Source organism: Malurus melanocephalus, unplaced genomic scaffold (assembly GCF_030028575.1).
Source record: "Malurus melanocephalus ecotype Western Australia unplaced genomic scaffold, MMel_1.1 scaffold_25, whole genome shotgun sequence".
NCBI lineage: Eukaryota > Metazoa > Chordata > Aves > Passeriformes > Maluridae > Malurus > Malurus melanocephalus.
In genome coordinates this window covers 1,302,826-1,322,000 of record NW_026623257.1, presented here as the reverse complement: position 1 = coordinate 1,322,000, position 19,175 = coordinate 1,302,826, and the positions used below count along the sequence as shown (strand labels likewise).

At 34.7% G+C, this 19,175-nt stretch overlaps 1 protein-coding gene across 1 annotated transcript in view; it reads left to right on the top strand.

Moving 5' to 3' along the window:
* Positions 1 to 19,175, top strand: part of DNAH5 (dynein axonemal heavy chain 5) — a 114,097-nt gene that overhangs the window by 33,672 nt on the left and 61,250 nt on the right. Inside the window, exons 20-37 of the mRNA XM_057390394.1 lie at positions 232 to 422; positions 505 to 604; positions 1,948 to 2,084; positions 3,413 to 3,614; positions 4,550 to 4,785; positions 6,012 to 6,230; positions 6,973 to 7,035; positions 7,973 to 8,211; positions 9,006 to 9,246; positions 9,719 to 9,918; positions 10,699 to 10,852; positions 11,519 to 11,682; positions 12,358 to 12,514; positions 13,546 to 13,758; positions 14,550 to 14,774; positions 16,055 to 16,227; positions 17,280 to 17,458; positions 18,908 to 19,095. Of these exons, the coding sequence (XP_057246377.1) occupies positions 232 to 422; positions 505 to 604; positions 1,948 to 2,084; positions 3,413 to 3,614; positions 4,550 to 4,785; positions 6,012 to 6,230; positions 6,973 to 7,035; positions 7,973 to 8,211; positions 9,006 to 9,246; positions 9,719 to 9,918; positions 10,699 to 10,852; positions 11,519 to 11,682; positions 12,358 to 12,514; positions 13,546 to 13,758; positions 14,550 to 14,774; positions 16,055 to 16,227; positions 17,280 to 17,458; positions 18,908 to 19,095 (3,281 nt within the window). The remainder of the gene's footprint in view (positions 1 to 231; positions 423 to 504; positions 605 to 1,947; positions 2,085 to 3,412; positions 3,615 to 4,549; positions 4,786 to 6,011; positions 6,231 to 6,972; positions 7,036 to 7,972; positions 8,212 to 9,005; positions 9,247 to 9,718; positions 9,919 to 10,698; positions 10,853 to 11,518; positions 11,683 to 12,357; positions 12,515 to 13,545; positions 13,759 to 14,549; positions 14,775 to 16,054; positions 16,228 to 17,279; positions 17,459 to 18,907; positions 19,096 to 19,175) is intronic.

Here is a 19,175-nt window from a genome sequence, read left to right as displayed (position 1 = left end):
AGAAAAATAACTTGGCACTTCCTTTTTACATGTGCTGCTAGAGAGTTTAGCTATACGTCTTATAAATTACTCAGGAATCTTTTTTCCCTTCAGAAATTACACTTAATACCGTACACTAGGAGAAATATATATTGGTTTATATCAAAACAATACCTAGTTTGATGTCTTGAAAAAAAAATGTGAACAACCTTTTTGTTTTGCTTTTGGCTTYTGTTTTTCTCTTTTACTTAGAAAATCACGGTACTTCTAAACAGAAAAAAGATGTTCATCCTATAATTAGGACTAATATCAACCTAGCTATCCCTAATGTCATCATGACACCCTCTTTGGATGAGGTACAGCAGACACTTAATAAAGCTGTAAACAGTATTGTGAAAGTAATGAAAGGAGTTCGACAGTGGAGCAAAGAGAGAATATCCAAGGTTTGTGTCTTTAGCAGCATTACTTAGATCTAATGGTGCAAAACTGCTGCAAATAAAAAAATAACTGTTGCTCTCTCTTCAGAAGAAAGCGTTAGAGAGAAAATTTGTTCTGTTGCGGTGTGGGAGCAGAGACAGTGATTCTGATGATGGAATGAAAGAGACTGGAAAGAAAAACATCAATGGTAATGATAAGTTCTGACATCACWAAATTTGAATGTTTGGGTAAATGGGACTTATACAGAATGTATGGGAAGGTATTAATTACAAGGCATCTCAAAACCAATACACTTGACAGATTTTAAACTACCTCACCGGTTTTAAACTGCTTCAGAGAAGAAATCTCTTTCTCGTTGGAAACCAGGTTTGCTACTTGTCCTTGTGTGGATTTGAGTGAGGGTTTTTTTTGTGCTTTTTGAAGACTTGGACTGATATGGGTTATAATATGTATCTTGGGGACAATGCAGCTGCTTTTGCTACACAATAATCTTACATGATTTGCCAGTGTGGTTTTTATCTTGACRTGTGCAAATGGCATCTTAAACCTTGTGCTTGCCCTTTAAGGAGGGTGAGTTGAACTTACACAAAACCTGGTATTGAAGAGAAATGTCTATATTCATTGCAATATTGGTGTACAGAGGATTGTATAAAGATTGAATAGACTAGAATTTCTAAAAGTATTTTAATTAATCTGTTTTGTGTTCACACATTGTTACCGAAGTCATTAGTTCAAGGAAATTTAAGATGGTATCTTTGGTTGCAGGCTTTTTTTCTHCCCTGAAATGGCTTAAAATCAAACCAAGATAATTATTCTACATTGTGCCTGAAATAACCTAAAAAGACTCAATGGTATTTTTTATYTCTCTCTTATAAATCTAGAAAGTAGAACAGTAATACCTGAAGTGGTTAAGAACTTAGTSTTTTAAAACTAAGAATTTTGCTTACAAGAGATAAAATAAAAATTATGTAAACTCAAACTTGTGAATATTTGCTAACTCATGGACTTCATTTTATCTTTTATTTCTTTTTGGTGACTGCTTATAGTCATCTTCTCAGTTGATGTTGATTTGTATTTCAAATTGTCATCTTCTTATGGTCATCTTCTCACAGTTGATGTTGATTTGTATTTCAAATTGTCAGTTGTTGGGTATTTCAGAAAATAGAAATGCTCAATGCTTATATACAAGTAAGTAAATGAGGATATATAAGTAAATCACTTAGGTGAAGTGTACAGGATAAACTTTGTGGAGTGATGAGAGAAAAGATTGTGTTGGAAATATTTGAGTGGAGCTTGTTCCAAGTTTGTCAGGGTACCTAGATTAAGCAGTTTTCCTAAAATGGAGATGTTTATGRCTTTATCTGGCTTCCTTTACTTCTGATTGCCCTTTTTGATTAATTAGAACATCTAACTTTGAAATGCATGCTTTTTGAAAAAATAAGTAATTAGTTTTTGTCTGTAGTAATTTACTTGTCCTAAATGACAGTGTCTGTCCTAAACCTGCTTTTGTATTTGAATCTGCTTTTATAGATAGTGGATCAGATGCAGCATCACTCAGTTCATCTGATCTAGGGCAAAGCCAGAACTACTTCAAGAATGTTTTAGAGAACAAAGAAATTATGAAATTAGTATCTTTACTCAGCAGTGCCATCAATTCTACAAAAAGGGTAAGACAATTGGGATAATAATTTATTATCACAATCTGAGGGTCATTAATTAATTACTTTTAATATCCTTGGGTAATAAGGGTAGGCAGTTAAAGCTGTGAAAAACTGTAATAATGAAAAAGTTTAGAATGGTGGATGGAAAATGTGGCTGAAAATTTGCAAATATGCTTTAAAAGTGTAACATGGATTAAGTGCATGCTATTCCAAAGATTATGAGGTTTTTAATATTGCATAAATTAAAAYGTCACAAAAAACTCTAGGTGCAATTAAGTTGTGTGTAATGAAGCTTGCATGGTTTATGCCCATTATGAAGAGGTTATGAAGGTTTTTAGAAGAAAACTGGCTGTCAGATKGACATTTGTAAAGTGCTGTGTAGGATTTGCTAGTATAGGTTAGGATTTAGCTTAAAGGAGATGAGTAACTGTTTTGCCTTGTTCTTATTTTATTCCCTCTTTAGCACCTGTAGGTATGGAACTGCTATTTTGTTAGGGAGCTTTGCATCAGTTTCTTCTGGGGTTGATACAACTTTTTAAGAGTCTTATCATGTGAAAATCTTTCACTCAAGGTCTTGTAACTTCAGTGGTGCTAAAGCATAACTACTCGGCAGGAGCTGAGCAGTTGATAATGGTGGATAGTTGTGATATTTTGGCAGTTGGTATTTTGCAAAATTGTAAACTTTTYTCATTTAGTCAGTTTTTAATGCCTGCATGCAGGCATTAAAATATATTTATTTTATATATATCTATATTTATTGTGAGTCATGATGTGGATTATGTCTCATAGCAGTCGTGTTTCATTTAACTTTCTCACATTTTTCTGAATTCCTGAGAGCTATAAAAATAATTCTCCTGCATATTTATTAAATGATATTCAAATCAGAGAGAACTGAATTGAGTGTAGAAATTAATGTTAAAAAAAATATCTCATAGCATCATTATTTGAGAATGTATTGTTATGTTGGGCCCYGGAGCTCAGGTTCTAGTTGCCAGCACAATAAATGGCAGGGAAGGACAAGTGTACTGCATCTTAGTTTTAAACTTTACTTCCCAATGATTCCTATGATTTTATTGACTGAAGAATCTTAATTGCCAAATGTTTAAACTGACCTGACAAATTGAATGGGATTAACATATGGTTTCTGGCATTCCTTGTGATTGGTAATAGAACTTGCTTTCGCACAAATTTACCAGCAGACTTTTGTTTAGTGAGGTGATTCAACCTGCTGCACTATGGATTTTTTACTGTACTCCAGTAAACAGCTGCTTAGAAATAATATATATGCTATACATGTGATGCTGACCATCTTTGAACTTGTAAATGTCTTTCAGGAAGTTCTTAAAGCTTTGGAGAGTTTTAGTTGTTACCACCATATATGGCAGAGGGACAGGGAGGAAACCATTGATAAACTGATGGATGGAAATCCATTGCTCTCTGAATTTGAATCTGAAATTCTGCATTTCCATGACTTGGACCTGAAAATCGATTCTGAGCCTGAATACATCTGTGTGGGAGCTATTGCACTGTACACAGGTAGGGCTCAGCTTCTCTTCAGAGATGTACACTTTATGACTCCAGTAGGAAGGAGAGATATGACTTAGTTTTGAATTCAAATGGAAAGCAGAAAGAGAGAGAGAAGGGCTATTTGCTGTTTTGGCTGTAAATGCATGCAAACAAAACMCTAACACAAGAATATCTGTGAGGCTCAGCTGGAGTTTATTTACCCCACTTGGATACTTCTGCTCACTTACGGGGTGGATGGTAGATGTTTGYCTACCCTTCTGTCATTGATTCCCAGTGACAGAAAACTCACATATTTCAAGGGAGTAAGATGGCAAGTTTGTGTTGCTTTTTTCCTAGCCTGGCTGCATGCAGTGAGACAGCTAAACCCACTTCTATTTAAGTTATTTTGTTCCACTGATGCTRTGATTGATCTTTGTTTCTTCAGCTTTCATAATTAGACTTCTTACATTATTTTTTGAAGATTAATTTTTGTAAAAAAATTAGACTTAGATGAGAATATTTACCAATTTCTTAGTGATGTATCAGACAGAAGTTTGTATATATATATATATATATATAAATATATATATATACAAACTTTGTATATATATATATTATATGAACTAGGCCACAAATATGGAGTCCAGTCTCATTTTTGCAGTAGGTACATCCTAAGAATGTCTATGGTATCTAATATGTATTATTGTTCAATGTTTTTAGATGACCTTTTCTGTAGTAAAGATGATAAATTCTGAGAAGGATAGGAGAAAAGCAATTGTGAATTGCAAGCAATTTTATAAACCACTTCAATGTGTCTGTATAATTTCATTGTATGTGTGTGTGAATGGTTAGAGTGCAAAACCAGAACTGGCATGGAAGAAAGTACATGTAATAAAAAAGATTAAGAATGCATCTTAAAAAATATCTGCAATATCTAAAATCTATTAATTGTTCAATGTTTTTAGCTGATCTGAAGATAGCACTGAGATCAGAAACCAAAGCCTGGATGACTTTGCTGGGGTATCATTGCAATAAGAAGTATCGAAGACAGATGGAAGAAATTTTAACTTTTATAGAGGAAACTGGCAAGAAGTTAAATCGCAGCATCATGGACTTGGATGATATCAGAATAGCCATGTCAGCTTTAAAAGAGATCAGAGAATTACAGACATCTATTGACTCTCAAATTGGTCCCATTGAGGTAGCTGGTGGGAATGTTGCATGTATGGGTACTGTTTCAACAGAGCAGTTATTTTCTGGGTGAAACTTAACAGTGTTCATTGAAAATGTATGATTTAATATGTGTTGAATGTTGAGTGACAAACCTGTTGTGTTCCTGTAAACCTTTTTGTGTGAAATTTTGATTTGGGTAAATGTAAACTTGCTGAGGTGAGAGGTGCTTTTGCAAATTGTACAGAAATTGAGTGCTGTAGGTAAGCGATCAGAAGATCAGAATACAGATATTTCATGCAAGAAATCTTTTCACACTTTGTGGAASAAGTCTGTGGGTGAAAAGGAACGTGATTCCTAGTTTGTGGTTTTTGTTTTTTTTTTTTTTTTAGCTAAGCCTACAGAGGAGTAAAAAGCTAATGTTAAGCAGACTATATGAGATTGATTGCTTTAATCAGCTATAAAATAGGTTAAAATAAACAAAAGCAACTGACTTTCCTTAAGAAGTTAACAGTCAGCATTTACTGGACATCTGACAAATGACAGAATTAAAAACAGATGGTGACTGTTTCTCTGCATTCTTGACCAGAGTATTTATTTAAGAATGCTRTATTTTGGCAAAATGCACCACTGATTTTTCAGTAGAATTCTTTTTTCTAAGACATGTTTATAATTCCTGATTACCCATAATTTCATTATAAGCTTCCAATTCTGTGAGGAGGAACCTCGAGTCCCTTGGCACAAGAAGTGATGCTTCAGGTTTTTGAAAGGGAAGTTGACATACTTTCCATATAGTGGAGTGGTTACACAGTTATCTAGACAGATAGTTACATTTCCATTTTTGCAATTTGCCTACAATTTGATCAAACTGGAAAACATAAATGGAAATAATTTTTGCATGAAGTGAGATTTTCAAATGAAAACTGTTATACAACAGGTTCGTTGACACCCTACCTTGTAGGGTACAGAAACTTAAGTTCAGTTGTGTTTTTGTGAAACTTCAGTAAGGGTTTTCAGTATGTGGACTGTTCATATGTTGGTGGTGCAAGTGGAAAACAATTCTCTAAGGATATAACATATTCCTTCTAGTTTGGTGTTGGTTTGCCAGATTTTTATAATGGCTATGCAAAAAGAACAGAGTTTCTTTTCCAACAAATCATTCTCTGTTCTTAAAAATTTAAAATTATAGTATACACATAGGTATACAAAGTTAACTGAAGGTACCATTTTACATCTCTTGATCCAACCTTCTGGCAGGAATCCTATGCTATGTTGAACAAATATGGTCTACTYGTTGCCAAGGAAGAGACAGAGAAAGTGGACACTTTGCACTACACTTGGGAAAAACTGCTAATCCGTGCAAATGAGGTGCAGAATGAGCTCGTTGCTTTGCAGCCAGACTTCAGAGGGGAGCTTATTAGTGCTGTGAAGATTTTTTCTGAAGACTGTGCCCAGTTCTATTCAGATTATGATCAGGCAAGTGTTTCTATTTTATTGTAGTAGAGGAATTTTTGAGGCCAAGTGGGAGCTTGGAAAGATTTTTGGGTTTGATCAATTGATGGGATGGGCCTCTTTTATTGAGTAGGTTTATTCTTGTTAGGACRGTTGAGTTTCAGTGCAGGAGAGCTTTGTTAACGTTCTGTATGTAGCTGAAGTATGTAATGCTGGTAATCAATACCTAAAAATTAAGAATTGAAATATTTAAAGTTTATGAAAAAGGTCTAGTTAACATGAGCAAATGTGAAGACTAGGATTAATGAGAAATTATRTTAAAAAGTGAGAAGTTTTCTGAAGCTGGATATATTCACAAGTGACTTAGGCTCTAACATACTTTTTCATTAGAGTATAAATGAATACAGCTGAATTAGTCTTGTATCATCTTTCAAGAAATGTTGACTTTTACTAAAAAAACGAGCTATGATTGCCTAGGTTTTATAGTGTAATGAAACATTTCTGGATTCAAAAGACAATTAATTGCCTTTTTTTTTTTTTTTTTTTTTTTTTAATTTTAATCCTTTTTTAAAAAGTGCTTGTTCTGGTGGGTTGACCATAATCTCTTGGTTCAGTTGTTATGTGGTGTGGGAAGGGGATCTGGAAGCTGCAAAAATGTTTGAGATTAGCATTTAGAAAATTCTGTTTAGAAATATGTTGTAGTTATTCTCACCCTCTAAATTAACTTGTTTTTTTGTTTTGTTTTGCTTTTTTTTTTTCCTTTCAGAATGGGCCAATGGTGGTTGGCTTAACACCTCAGGAGGCCAGTGACAGGCTTACTATATTCCAGGTACTGTTAATTTTGAGATGTAACTTAATACCTTTTACAAGTGAGGTAACAGCTAAAGGCTCTGAGAATGAATCCCAGTAGTTGAATGAATTTTCATTAACAGATAGGGTTACTGAGTTGCCAAAGTCCTTTTTAACTTAGTGATAACTAAGTTGGATTTAAAAAATAAATTTGCAAGGAATCCTGTTTAAATCTAGATTTTTTTAAGAGTTAACAGAAAGGCTACAGGGGTAATCAGTAATGATTACTAGATACAAATATCCTGATGAGTCTTCTCAGAAGTTTAGCGTATGTGGCTGTAGGCTATTCTTACATTCATTATGGTGTGGTTTTTTTTTTGGTTTTTTTTTTCTTTGCCCCATAGAGTTAAAAGTTTCTATTTAAATTGACAATTTTCCCTGTTGAAATGTTTGTATCATGATTAATATCTCTTCCTGCGATGATGACTTTTAATGCTTTTCCTTTTCCCGTACTGCTATTTGTTTGACTTCCTACCATGTTCCCTGAGTTATATTACAATTGACAAATTGTTTTTCTTTGCTGCTTTAATGGTATTAATTCTTATTTCAACATTCAGTAAAAGATTTGCAAGGCATACTTGGATAGGTAGAATTTGCTGTATCCCCTTTTTTTTTGCTTTGCATGTCATGCTTCACCTCTTTCAAGTGCGATCTTTGTATTTATTGYTCTGTCACTGTGCCACATGAAGTAAGTGGCTTTCTTGTCAGCTTCTAAAAATGTGCCTCCAAGCTAGCTAAAAGTTACTTTTCTCAAGAAAATTGTTGACAAAACTGTTGACAGTGTAAGCTGTTATTATCTSTCTATATCTTTCTATTACTTCCTAGATTTTAGTCTAATAAAGTTGTAATAATAATTTCAGCACTTGAATATTTATTTATTTAATTTTATTTAATTTTTTATTACTTTTCTTTCTTAGAATCGGTGTGATAATCTCTATCGGAAATATATTACTTGYACAGGTGGAGAGGATCTTTTTGGTTTGCCAGTTACTAGGTATCCTCAACTGCTGGAAATAAAGAAGCAACTGAATCTGTTACAGAAACTCTATAATCTATATAACACTGTCATTGACGCAATCAGCGGTTACTATGATATTCTTTGGTCAGAATTAGACACTGAAAAAATTAACAGTGAACTTTTGGAGTTTCAAAAAAGGTGAGAAGCTGCTTCTGTGTTAAAGTTGCCCAAAGTACTTCTTGAATATGTTTATAATTTGTTAGCACCAATAGTTCTGTATGGGCATGTATTTATTTACTGAGCCACAAAAAAAAATGTGAATTTACATTGAAAAAAAATATCCATTACCAATGTCATAAAATCAAGAAACAAGTTTAGATTTTAAATGTTGAGCATTATTTTTCCTCAGACRGATTCTTGGCTAACTTTTTAAGTTAGTTTGGAATATATGTTAAAATTGTTATTTATTTTGTTCAAGAAGGGAAGTTTCACCTTTTTGTTGTAGTATTGTTATTTGTGAGAGACAGATTTATGCTAGATGTCAAAAGTGAGTTTAGTGAATTGCTGAATAGTTTTTCTACAAAATGCATGCCAAGAAGCTGAACTTTTCATCAAAYCAAGAATCAAACAATTCAAAGAATTAAATCCTGAGGAACAGGGTTTTTCTAGAATTCATTGCATCAGCCTCACCAAAACATGAAATCATGATATAAAGCCTTTCTACTGGTTTTGAAGATAGTTTGCACAGAATTATTAGAATTTTGCAGCTACACTCCTTAAGGGGAGCTTGTAGGTGCCTACCCAGCTATCAGTCATTGAAATAGATTGGAAACAGATTATCTCAGAAGGAGGATCACATACAGAAGCTCCAATTCAAATTACAGGTAACCTGAATTGGGAAGGTATGTGTTCTGCTGTTAAAACCATATACTGTGGCTTAAAAGAAAGAATATTTGGAACTTTTTGAAARAGCTGGCTTGATCTCAATGTAGGTGCCGTAAACTCCCTCGTGCTGTAAAGCAGTGGCAGCCTTTTTTCGACCTGAAGAAGACCATAGAGGACTTCAGTGAATGTTGCCCATTGCTTGAGCAGATGTCAAGTAAAGCAATGATGCCTCGACACTGGAAGCAGATAACAGATCTCACTGCTCACAAATTTGACGTGGAGAATGAAGCTTTCAAACTGAAGAGTATAATGGAGGCTCCACTTCTGAGATATAAGGAGGAAATAGAGGTATTGTGAAGAAGGAAATATAGATACATGAAACCAAACAATGGTTGTATAGTATAGGAAGGATTAACAGTAGCAAGAAGGAAATCAAAACAWCTCCATAGAAAGAAGAGAAAAAGGGACTATCACTTCAGGTTTTTTTTGTATAAAATAATGATGCAAATATATTGTGGCGTCAAGGTCTTTTCTTAAGGTCATGCAGTTCGGCCTAGGAGTTAATTTGTGAGGGCTCCTAGCTTTGTGACATTAAAGATATGAAGAGTAATCCCTAAGTTATTCTTTTATTCCCCACAGAGTTGATTAAATTGTGATGTGATATACAAATTATTAGCTATTGCATTTGCATATCTGTYGATCTCTCTACTAAATAGTTGCTCATGAGCCTTACCTAGTGTTAAAGGAAATAGGAGCTAGATTTCTATACTAGGGACTTCAATCATTCACAGTTTGTTTTGGCATCCTGTTTATTTAAAAGGATATCTGCATAAGCGCTGTGAAGGARAGAGACATTGAGCAGAAGTTAAAGCAAGTGATCGCTGAATGGGATAACAAAACATTTATCTTCACAAACTTTAAAACTCGTGGAGAACTTCTTTTAAGAGGTGACAGCACATCAGAAACAATTTCTACCCTGGAGGACAGCTTGATGATTCTTGGTTCTCTCATGAGTAACAGGTAACAGGAAACGGAGAGAGGGAATGGGGGGAGAGATAAAAATATTAGCAAAAGGATTTGTTTCAGAGAACAAATCTATCACAGAAGAGAAGGTAAATAAACAACTAAATGAAATCTAAGAACTTCCTTGTCCTTGAGCTGTTCATGGGCTCTTATTTTGTGTTTAATGTATCCCTCCAATAAGTTCTTTTGAAAACATGTAGAAGCAGTTCAGATTAAAATAAACCACTGGGCAGATGCAAGAAGTGGGGACATAAGGTAGAACACTGCCTGGTTATGGCAGGCATACTACAGGCATKGCAGGCACTGCCACTCTGCCTCTGTGATAGGTCATTGCCTTATGCCAAAGATGCTGAAAATCCCAGTTAAAGGGATCTTTATTATGTCTGGTTTCACATGCCAAAACACACAGATCAAATCAGGAACACAGAACCTGATCATCAGGCTGATGCTCGAAAGCACAAGTTTAGGAGAGTTCAGGAACTCTCTGAATTTACAGCATTCAAGATGTTGTGTGGTCCCTTTTAAAATCACTTTACTTTAGAGTCTTATTGAACATCTGTTGGGTCAGAGCTGTGCTATGCCCCTATATACACAGCAGCAAGTTGGAGCCGACTTGATTTAATTCATCTCATTGGAAGCTCTAAGTGAAATTCAAAAATCTTAAACAAAAAATTACTCCTCATCCTGTGAGTACTACGCTGCTTTTCAAGGGTCTTATTTTCTTCTTGAAATAAAGAAATGTCTCTTTTTTTTTTTTTTTTTTTTTTTTAATTGTAGATACAATACACCCTTCAAGACGCAGATTCAGAAATGGGTGCACTATCTTTCCAACACAACAGATATAATTGAGAACTGGCTGACTGTGCAGAACTTGTGGATTTACTTAGAAGCTGTTTTTATTGGTGGTGACATAGCAAAGCAGCTTCCAAAGGTTTCTACACATGCCTTTTTTCCGTTTGTTTATCAACATTTTAAGAATAAAACTTMACTGTGGTGTCATAAGTGATGCAGTAACATAAACTTAATTTCTTTTGCTATTTAACAAAACTGGTCTTGCTAGGAAATTAGTTAAGCAGTAACAATGGAAGGTATGGTGTGAGAAAGAATAATAAAATTTCGTGAGCTATTTGATCCTTTTATTTCTAGATTATAAACCTGTTAACCAATATGTATTTAAACACTGTTCCTAGTAGTAGCCTACTATTATAGTACCTACTACTAGCGTAGTAGTACCTAGGAATCCTTATCTTAAACTTTCTTACATGGCTTTTCAAATTGAAAAATGAACTTTAGTTTTAGGGAAAAAACCTGCAGATTTGAAGCACTTATTTCAAATATAATGAGTTTTCTGTCTTTTTCTATAAAAATGATTGTAAGAGAATGTACATAGCAGGCTTGACAGCCAAGTCGAAAATAAGCTTTATTGTGCAAGCAGAAAGAATTGTGTTTTTCTAAGCTGAAAAATTTCTGGAAGACATGCCATTGCTAGTGAGAAGATTGTTGTTGAGATTACTAGGTGCTTGTTCTGCAAGCAGGTGCATTTTCCCTCTTCTWCCTCCATTTCTTCCGTTCCACATTCATTGCCATGTTTCAACAGGAAGCAAAAAGTTTTTCTAACATTGATAAATCCTGGGTAAGGATCATGACCCGGGCTCATGAAATACCCAATGTTGTTCAGTGCTGTGTTGGAGACGAAATAATGGGACAGTTACTGCCACATTTACTGGAACAGCTTGAGATCTGTCAGAAATCACTCACAGGGTAAGATTACTATGAGACAACATTCTTGTGGCCAGTTGGTTGTGCATTGTGTAACTAGGGAAAGAGCAGTTGCTCAAGTACTGTCCCATGAATTTGCAAAGATCATGCTCTTATTTTACTATGAATTCATTTGAACTGAACAAACAGGTTAGCAGGATAATACAACACTCCCAAAGAAATTTCTGTCAACTCATTGATAATATTTGATTTCTGGTTAAGGTGTCACTCGCTGTCTATCTCTGTTGAAATCAAAGCTTGTTTCATCCTAGTTTCAATCCAGAGGGCAGTCTAGATTTGTGAGTCTCATTCACACTTTTCACACACCTGGGAGTAATTCAGCTTGAGAAGTCTAAATGGCAAATAAAAAAAAAAAAACACTAATGTAAAAACATTTTATTTCAGTTTAGTTTATTTTCTTTTTACTGGTGTTGAGGTTTCAGCAAATAATAAAAGTTTTCTGTGAAAGGATTTCTGATACTGAGAGTAGCTCTAAAGCAGAGGCTTAACATGAATTTATGATGGATAAAAATTCTTGTTGCTACAGCTAAAAGTTGAAATAATAAATTGTAAGAAATATCACTTTTAAAGAGAACAGTATGTATAAATTAACCTAAACCACTTACCATCTGCTCCCTCTCGGCTTCTCTACCAATTTAAAAAAAAAAAAAAATGTAGGTACCTGGAGAAAAAGCGCCTGYTATTTCCACGATTCTTCTTTGTGTCAGATCCTGCTCTCTTAGAAATCCTTGGCCAGGCATCCAACTCTCACAGTATCCAGGCACATCTGCTGAACGTGTTTGACAACATTAAAACTGTCAGGTTCCATGAAAAGGTAGGTATTGCCCACACCTCACTGTTACATTCCTTCACATTAACAGTGTGGGATACTTGCTAATTTAGAGAGCTATTTGGTTGCATAAGGCATTCAGGTATTTTACCACGTTCATGAACTATTTCATGCTGAGTAGACTTTCTTCATTTAAGGTTTGGTTTCATATCTTCATTTATGTCACAGTGAAACTTCGTGTAGAATAGCAAAACAAAAATTTGCACCAGTGCTTACATTTCAGAGAAAMCCACCCATTGTTTTCTGTGACATCCTCTCAAAAAAACTTTGGTGCCTTTATGAGCTTATCTTTACATTTGCTGTATTTGTACTTTTCTATTCATTTTTAATTGTAAGTAAAAGTATATCTAGTGTCTCCCCTGTTTCTCAGTTGTTCTTGTTATGCCTTCAGACATGGTATTTGAAGAGCAGCACTCCACTTAGACCCTTTACAAGAACAGACAGCAACATTTTTTCCCTTTTTATGTATGTTTTATAAGAAAGTAGTTACCTTCCCATGCTTTTGAAATTACTTTGATATCTCATGTTCTTTAACTTTTCTGTTTCCATTATTTTTGATTCTAAGGCTGTAAATTGTTAGGCTATTAACCCACCAGTAATGGGGGAAGGTTTCCTTTATGTGACTGGAAAGTTGTCACAGAATCACAGATGGGTAAGGTTGGAAAGGACCACAATGGGTCTCCTGGTCCAGCCTCCCTGTTCAAGCAGGRTTATCCTGGAGCACATTGCACATGATTGACATTAAAACTTTAGTGAAATTCAGAATTGTCAATGTATTGGGGTTTGTCTCCTTGTTCATGATAGTGTTTTGTTTAAAGATTTTCTGCATAGCAAAGTAATGATTTGATAGTTTTTACTATTCACTACTATTTATTTTTACTATTTATTTCATTGAACAAGTTGATATAACTTATTAGTTACTTAAGTAAGTTTAATGGAGTGATTGCAGAAAAATACAAATTATTGCAAAGATCAACAACATATATATAAACCCAAGATGYTTTTGTTTTTGTTAGATATATGATCAGATATTGTCAATTAGTTCACGAGAGGGTGAGACTRTAGAGCTAACTAGGCCTGTCATGGCTGAAGGCAATGTGGAAGTTTGGCTCAGCTCTCTCTTGAAGGAATCCCAGCTATCACTGCATCAAGTTATCCGCCAGGCAGCTATGGACATCCAAGAGACAGGTTTYCAGATTACTGAATTTCTTTCGACTTACCCAGCCCAGGTAAAATCATTATTGAATTAATGAAGAATTATTCACAGATGGGTTTCAGGATTTTTCTTGTCTTTGCATTTATAGTTGTAGCCAGTGTTAAACACAAAACTAGCATTTAAATTTATTAGAAACACCTCAGTCTTGTATGTTATGCTTCATCTATCTGAAACCAAAAGAAGAAAACTTACCCTAAAGCTCTTCTTTTAAAACAATGTTAAATGCAATAAATTAGTGTAATGAAGTTGACACTATCTCTTTACAAGCTTAATGCTTAACTACTGAAGGAAAAGTAGTGAAATTATATGTTTGTTAATATATTCAGGATAATGCTCTATATTGCTAAAATTTGAAACTGTGGGTAGTGTTGAGGGAAAATTATTTTCGTAGTAGAAGCTTCACTTGTGATCAGGAATGTTGTTGGAGATGTAATAAAGACTGAAATACTGGAAAAATATTTTAAATTTAAGCTCAATTATTTACTGGTTAGTTATAATTTATATAAAGTATATTTGTTACATGTAGTATTTTTATATATACTGTAAGTTATATTGAGCTGTTATATAAGCAAGACACTGTAGGCAGTACCTGTGAGATTGCAGTGCAGACTTAACTATGATTTTATGGATGGATTTGTGACATAAAAAACAAATGCATTGGTTGAATGACCTCTGCCTGAATGTGTGGAAAATAATTTTATACATATAGTAGRAAAACCATTTCTTTAGTTTTTCTGTGTCTGTGAATGTACATTTTAGGTGAAAGAGGAAAGATCATGAAACACATGCTTTTATGTTTCTAAGGTTGGTTTGTTGGGGATCCAAATGATTTGGACAAGAGACTCAGAAGAAGCTTTGACCCTTGCCAAGAATGATAAAAAGGTYATGCGTAAGACAAACCAATTTTTCCTGGATCTTCTAAACGTGTTGATAGATATGACAACAAAAGACCTTAGTCCAGTTGAACGAGTTAAATATGAGACATTAATCACTATTCATGTGCATCAGAGGGATATTTTTGATGGTCTTGTAAGTATAAAAAAAAATGATAATGGGTTATAAGGTTTTTTCTGCATAAAACAATGTGAAATGAAAACAAGAAAATATTACTTTACCTGTGACCTCCTGCCTCTTAAAATAAAGACTTAATTTCAGGACAGTAATAATTATTGCTCAAAATGCTGATGCTTCAACCATGTCTTAGTTTCTTTTTAAGTAATTCAGTGTGTTTTCCCCTCCAAGCAATAGCAGAGTTTTATAATGTTTCATGTTGGTCGACTAAAGTTAAATGCCTCTGTTTCATGATCAGTTAGGGACTTCTTTTTCCTCATACATTTTGTTTCAAGTAATTGTCCTTTCTGTGGACTGCATTGTGGATTTCCATGAGTAAATAAAATGAATATAGTGTTATAGTACAGGAAAAGCTTTGAAGCTGGTTGAAACTGCTATTCCTTGTCTTCTAGTTTCAATAGCATACCTAATTATTACTTAGGGATTTGTTTATTCACTTTACTCCTTCTCATGCTGACACAGGATGCTAAAATTAGGAGAAAACATTTAGCTTAATCAGACTTAAAGCTAGCATATCCTTTTACCTGTAGGAAGCCTTGGACCTAATTCTGAAATTAAGCTGTCTGAGAAAAGAGCTATTGAGTTTTAGCCCATTGTTGATAGGTACACACTTACCTATTCATTGTAGGATCGTTTGTTTTTAGCTATAATCATTTTATGTAAAATGTAATTTTCAGAAACAACCTGAATGACATTTTTAAAAAATCTTCTTTTAATATTTAATCTGACAACTTTGGATTACTCTCAGCTCTATTGAATTTATTAGATAATATTACACCATAACACTACCTTGAAATATCTTTTTTTTTCCAGTAGTCCTGTGGTTTCATACAATTCTTATAGGAGTTTTTAAAATCAAGTATCACATTATGTGCTTCCTACTCATATAAAAGCAGATAGGTAGAGATGACTAAAAGGAATGGCAATTTTAAGGTTAAACTGAACTTGACTCTTGTTTGAGGCTTATGAACTGTTCATCTGTATTTAGAATTTTGATACACTCATCTAAAGATTGAAGTTCCTCTGCCTCCATATGTGATTCAGAAGTAACACATTAGCAATTTTTGTGGTAAAAATCCAGATAGGTTCTCCACTATTCTTTTCTCACTAGCTGTAATTTATGCCTTTCATTGTGTTTGCAGAGCTGCCTTTACATCTACTGCTTAAATGCCATAATATAAATGTGAAACTAAATGTTAACCATGAATGCCACAGCCTTGTCTTCCTTCTCTTCTTAGTGTTGCAWGCGTATCAAGAGCCCTACGGACTTTGAGTGGCTGAAACAATGCAGATTTTATTTTAATGAAGACTCTGATAAAATGGTGATTAAGATCACTGATGTGAGCTTCACATACCAGAATGAATTCTTGGGCTGTACTGACAGGCTTGTCATAACGCCTCTTACAGACAGGTGAAAAAAAAGAATWTTATTTCTTTATTCTTTGCTGCCAAACCTCGGCTTTTACAAGAGCAATTTAGTCATTCCTGTTGTAYGCAAAAATAATCTCTGCAGAGTTTATCCTTCACAGTCTTGTCAAACTCAGTAATTTTATATGGAATKCTTCAATATATGCTTGTTTCTTTGCCCTGTAATGTGAATAATATCCAACATATTTTCTCCCAAATGCTTGCATGGTCTCACACACACATGAAATATGAGACTTTCTTTATGCTATATACCTGAGGATCAGTTATTTCCAACAGATAGAATATGTAGAGAAACAGGATAAAAGTATGTGACTACAGGCAAGCTAATGAAAACAGCTAAAGAAGAATAGATAGGAAAAACAATTTTATTCAGATGCAATCGTTGAGAGATCTTTGATCTAAAAGGATGTTGAAAGAATTGCAATCCCATTAACAGAGAAGTCTACCTGTCTAACTCAAATAGCACAAAGAATACTTTATAACCTATCATTGGCAAAATAAGGACATTGTTTGTTTTGTTCTGTTTGGTTTGTTTTAACTATTCTATACAAAAAATTCTAGAGCTATTATTGATGTGTAATTATCAGCTGGTGTTTTGCTGCATTATACATAGATGTTTCATTTATGAAAATGGGAAGCACTGTGTGATGAAATTTTAAAGATGGGTGAGAAAGGAGTTTGGCTGTCTGTCATTATTGTACTCCTCAAAACTTCTCCAGATAAAATAACTCAGTATCCAAGCTAATGAAACTAGGATTAGGCAGCATCTCTGCATCTGCTTTCTTCTGTTCTTGTGATCTTTCAGGTTTATAATCCTGATTATTGAGGATTAGCTGTTMATTCACTTAATGTACAATGAAATGAACCTTAATATTCCCTGCATCAGAGGCTGAGTGAAGGGGTTTTGTCCTTACTGATCCAAATTTTAGTTGTATGTAATTTCAGCACTTTTCTCCTTAAATCAGACCTTGTGTATGTTCYTCTGGCACTATAGAGAAGACAGTCWGCTGCARCTGATTGATTGTKGCCTTTTAGATGTTACATCACTTTGGCTCAAGCTTTGGGCATGAACATGGGGGGAGCACCTGTRGGACCTGCAGGAACTGGAAAAACTGAAACTGTGAAAGATATGGGACGGTGCCTTGGAAAATACGTGGTGGTCTTCAACTGTTCAGACCAGATGGATTTCCGAGGACTAGGGAGGATCTTCAAAGGTAAGATGTGGGCCAAAGGTAAGCTGTTGACCAAACAGACAGCTGTTTTCTGGRTTYTCAAAGCACAGTATGACYAACTGGGCAGAGAAAGTGATTGATKGTTCCACCATATTCAGCTTTGGAGTGGCCTCGTCTCAAGCACTCTCTGCAGTTCTGGAGTCCACAATATAAGAGCATATATAACAACTGGAATGTGTCCAAATGAGAGCAAAAGAGATGGTGAAAGAGCTAGAGGGCATGACTTCAAAGGAACAGCTGCACATACCATGTTTTTATTTTGGTTTTTTTTATTTTGGGAGAAAGGAGACTGAGGAGTGCCCTCATTGCTGTTTAAAACTTCCTCATGATGGGGGAGTGGAGATGGAGATGCTGATCTGTCTGATGTCTGGTATGGGGGAATGGCTTGAAGCTGCATCAGGTGAAGTTTAASTTAGATATTCACTGAGAATGTGGCCAAGCACTGGAACAAACTCTCCAAGGAAGTCATTGGGGTCTCAAGCCTGTTAATGTCCAAACAGTGCTTAGACAACAATCTTATATGTACGGTTTGACTTTTAGATTCCCCTTTGTGGAGTYAGGAGTTCTACTTGTTGATCCTCATGCACTCTTTATAGATCAGGATATTCTGAGGTTATATGATTTTAAGAACTATGTGGAAGTTTCAAATGCTAAGAGGACATCCCTATAAAACAGTGTGGATGCATAACTGGCAGATGGTTTCAGCCTTTTAATAAATGCATGTAATTAATATCTTGTTATGAATTTCAGTATTTTGCCTCCTTTAAATGTTGAAGTTCCTATCACTAGAAGGAAATGTATGGATAGTACTATATATGTTAAAAGCAATTGGCAGAGCTCACTGAAGTTAGGTGCAGGTGAATTTTTTTAGGCATCTGAAATTGACACCCATCAGCCATGGCAGATGTCAAATTAGAGATCAGATAGAGGTTCTTGGCTACTGTATGGTTGCAAGTGACTGCATCTATGATTTTGTTTTGTTTTCTCCAAAATATCTCAGGAAAAATGCGGTTCTGGCACAGACTGATCTCCAACATCGTTTTCAGGGAACACAACTGTATTGTTCATTGTAATATGTGCAATAAACTATTGACAACYTGTCATTTCTTCATAGAATTACTGGAGGAATTTTTCTTGGGGGGTAAATAGGGAAAGAAAAACATTCAAGATATTAGAAAAGCAGAAGAAATCAAAGAAGATAGTGTCCTAGACAATCTTGAAAACTTTGGGAACTTGTATATTCTCACTTGAAAAAAATTAAAATRCTTCTCTTTGTCCCTTTCCCAACCCCCAAAAATAAACACTTTTTTTTTCCCCTGAGGTAGATTAACCTAAGTTGTGGCTTGTGAATTGCCCCCAAAGGTAGCAGTTAAACCCCAAAAAGAATTAAAAACRTAATGGTGATATGCTTAGTTGCTTTTCTCTTTGAAGGTCTTGCTCAGTCTGGCTCCTGGGGTTGCTTTGATGAATTCAATCGTATTGATTTACCAGTACTATCAGTAGCTGCACAGCAAATAGCAATTGTGTTGACATGTAAGAAAAAACGTGAAAAAAGGTTTGTTTTTACTGATGGAGACAATGTGGAAATGAACCCAGAATTTGGCATCTTTCTTACTATGGTAAGTTTTCAGTAAGTTTCTAATATGCCAATGATGATCGTAAAATAATTGAGGCTAACTTTGTGTATTAAATGTATTTT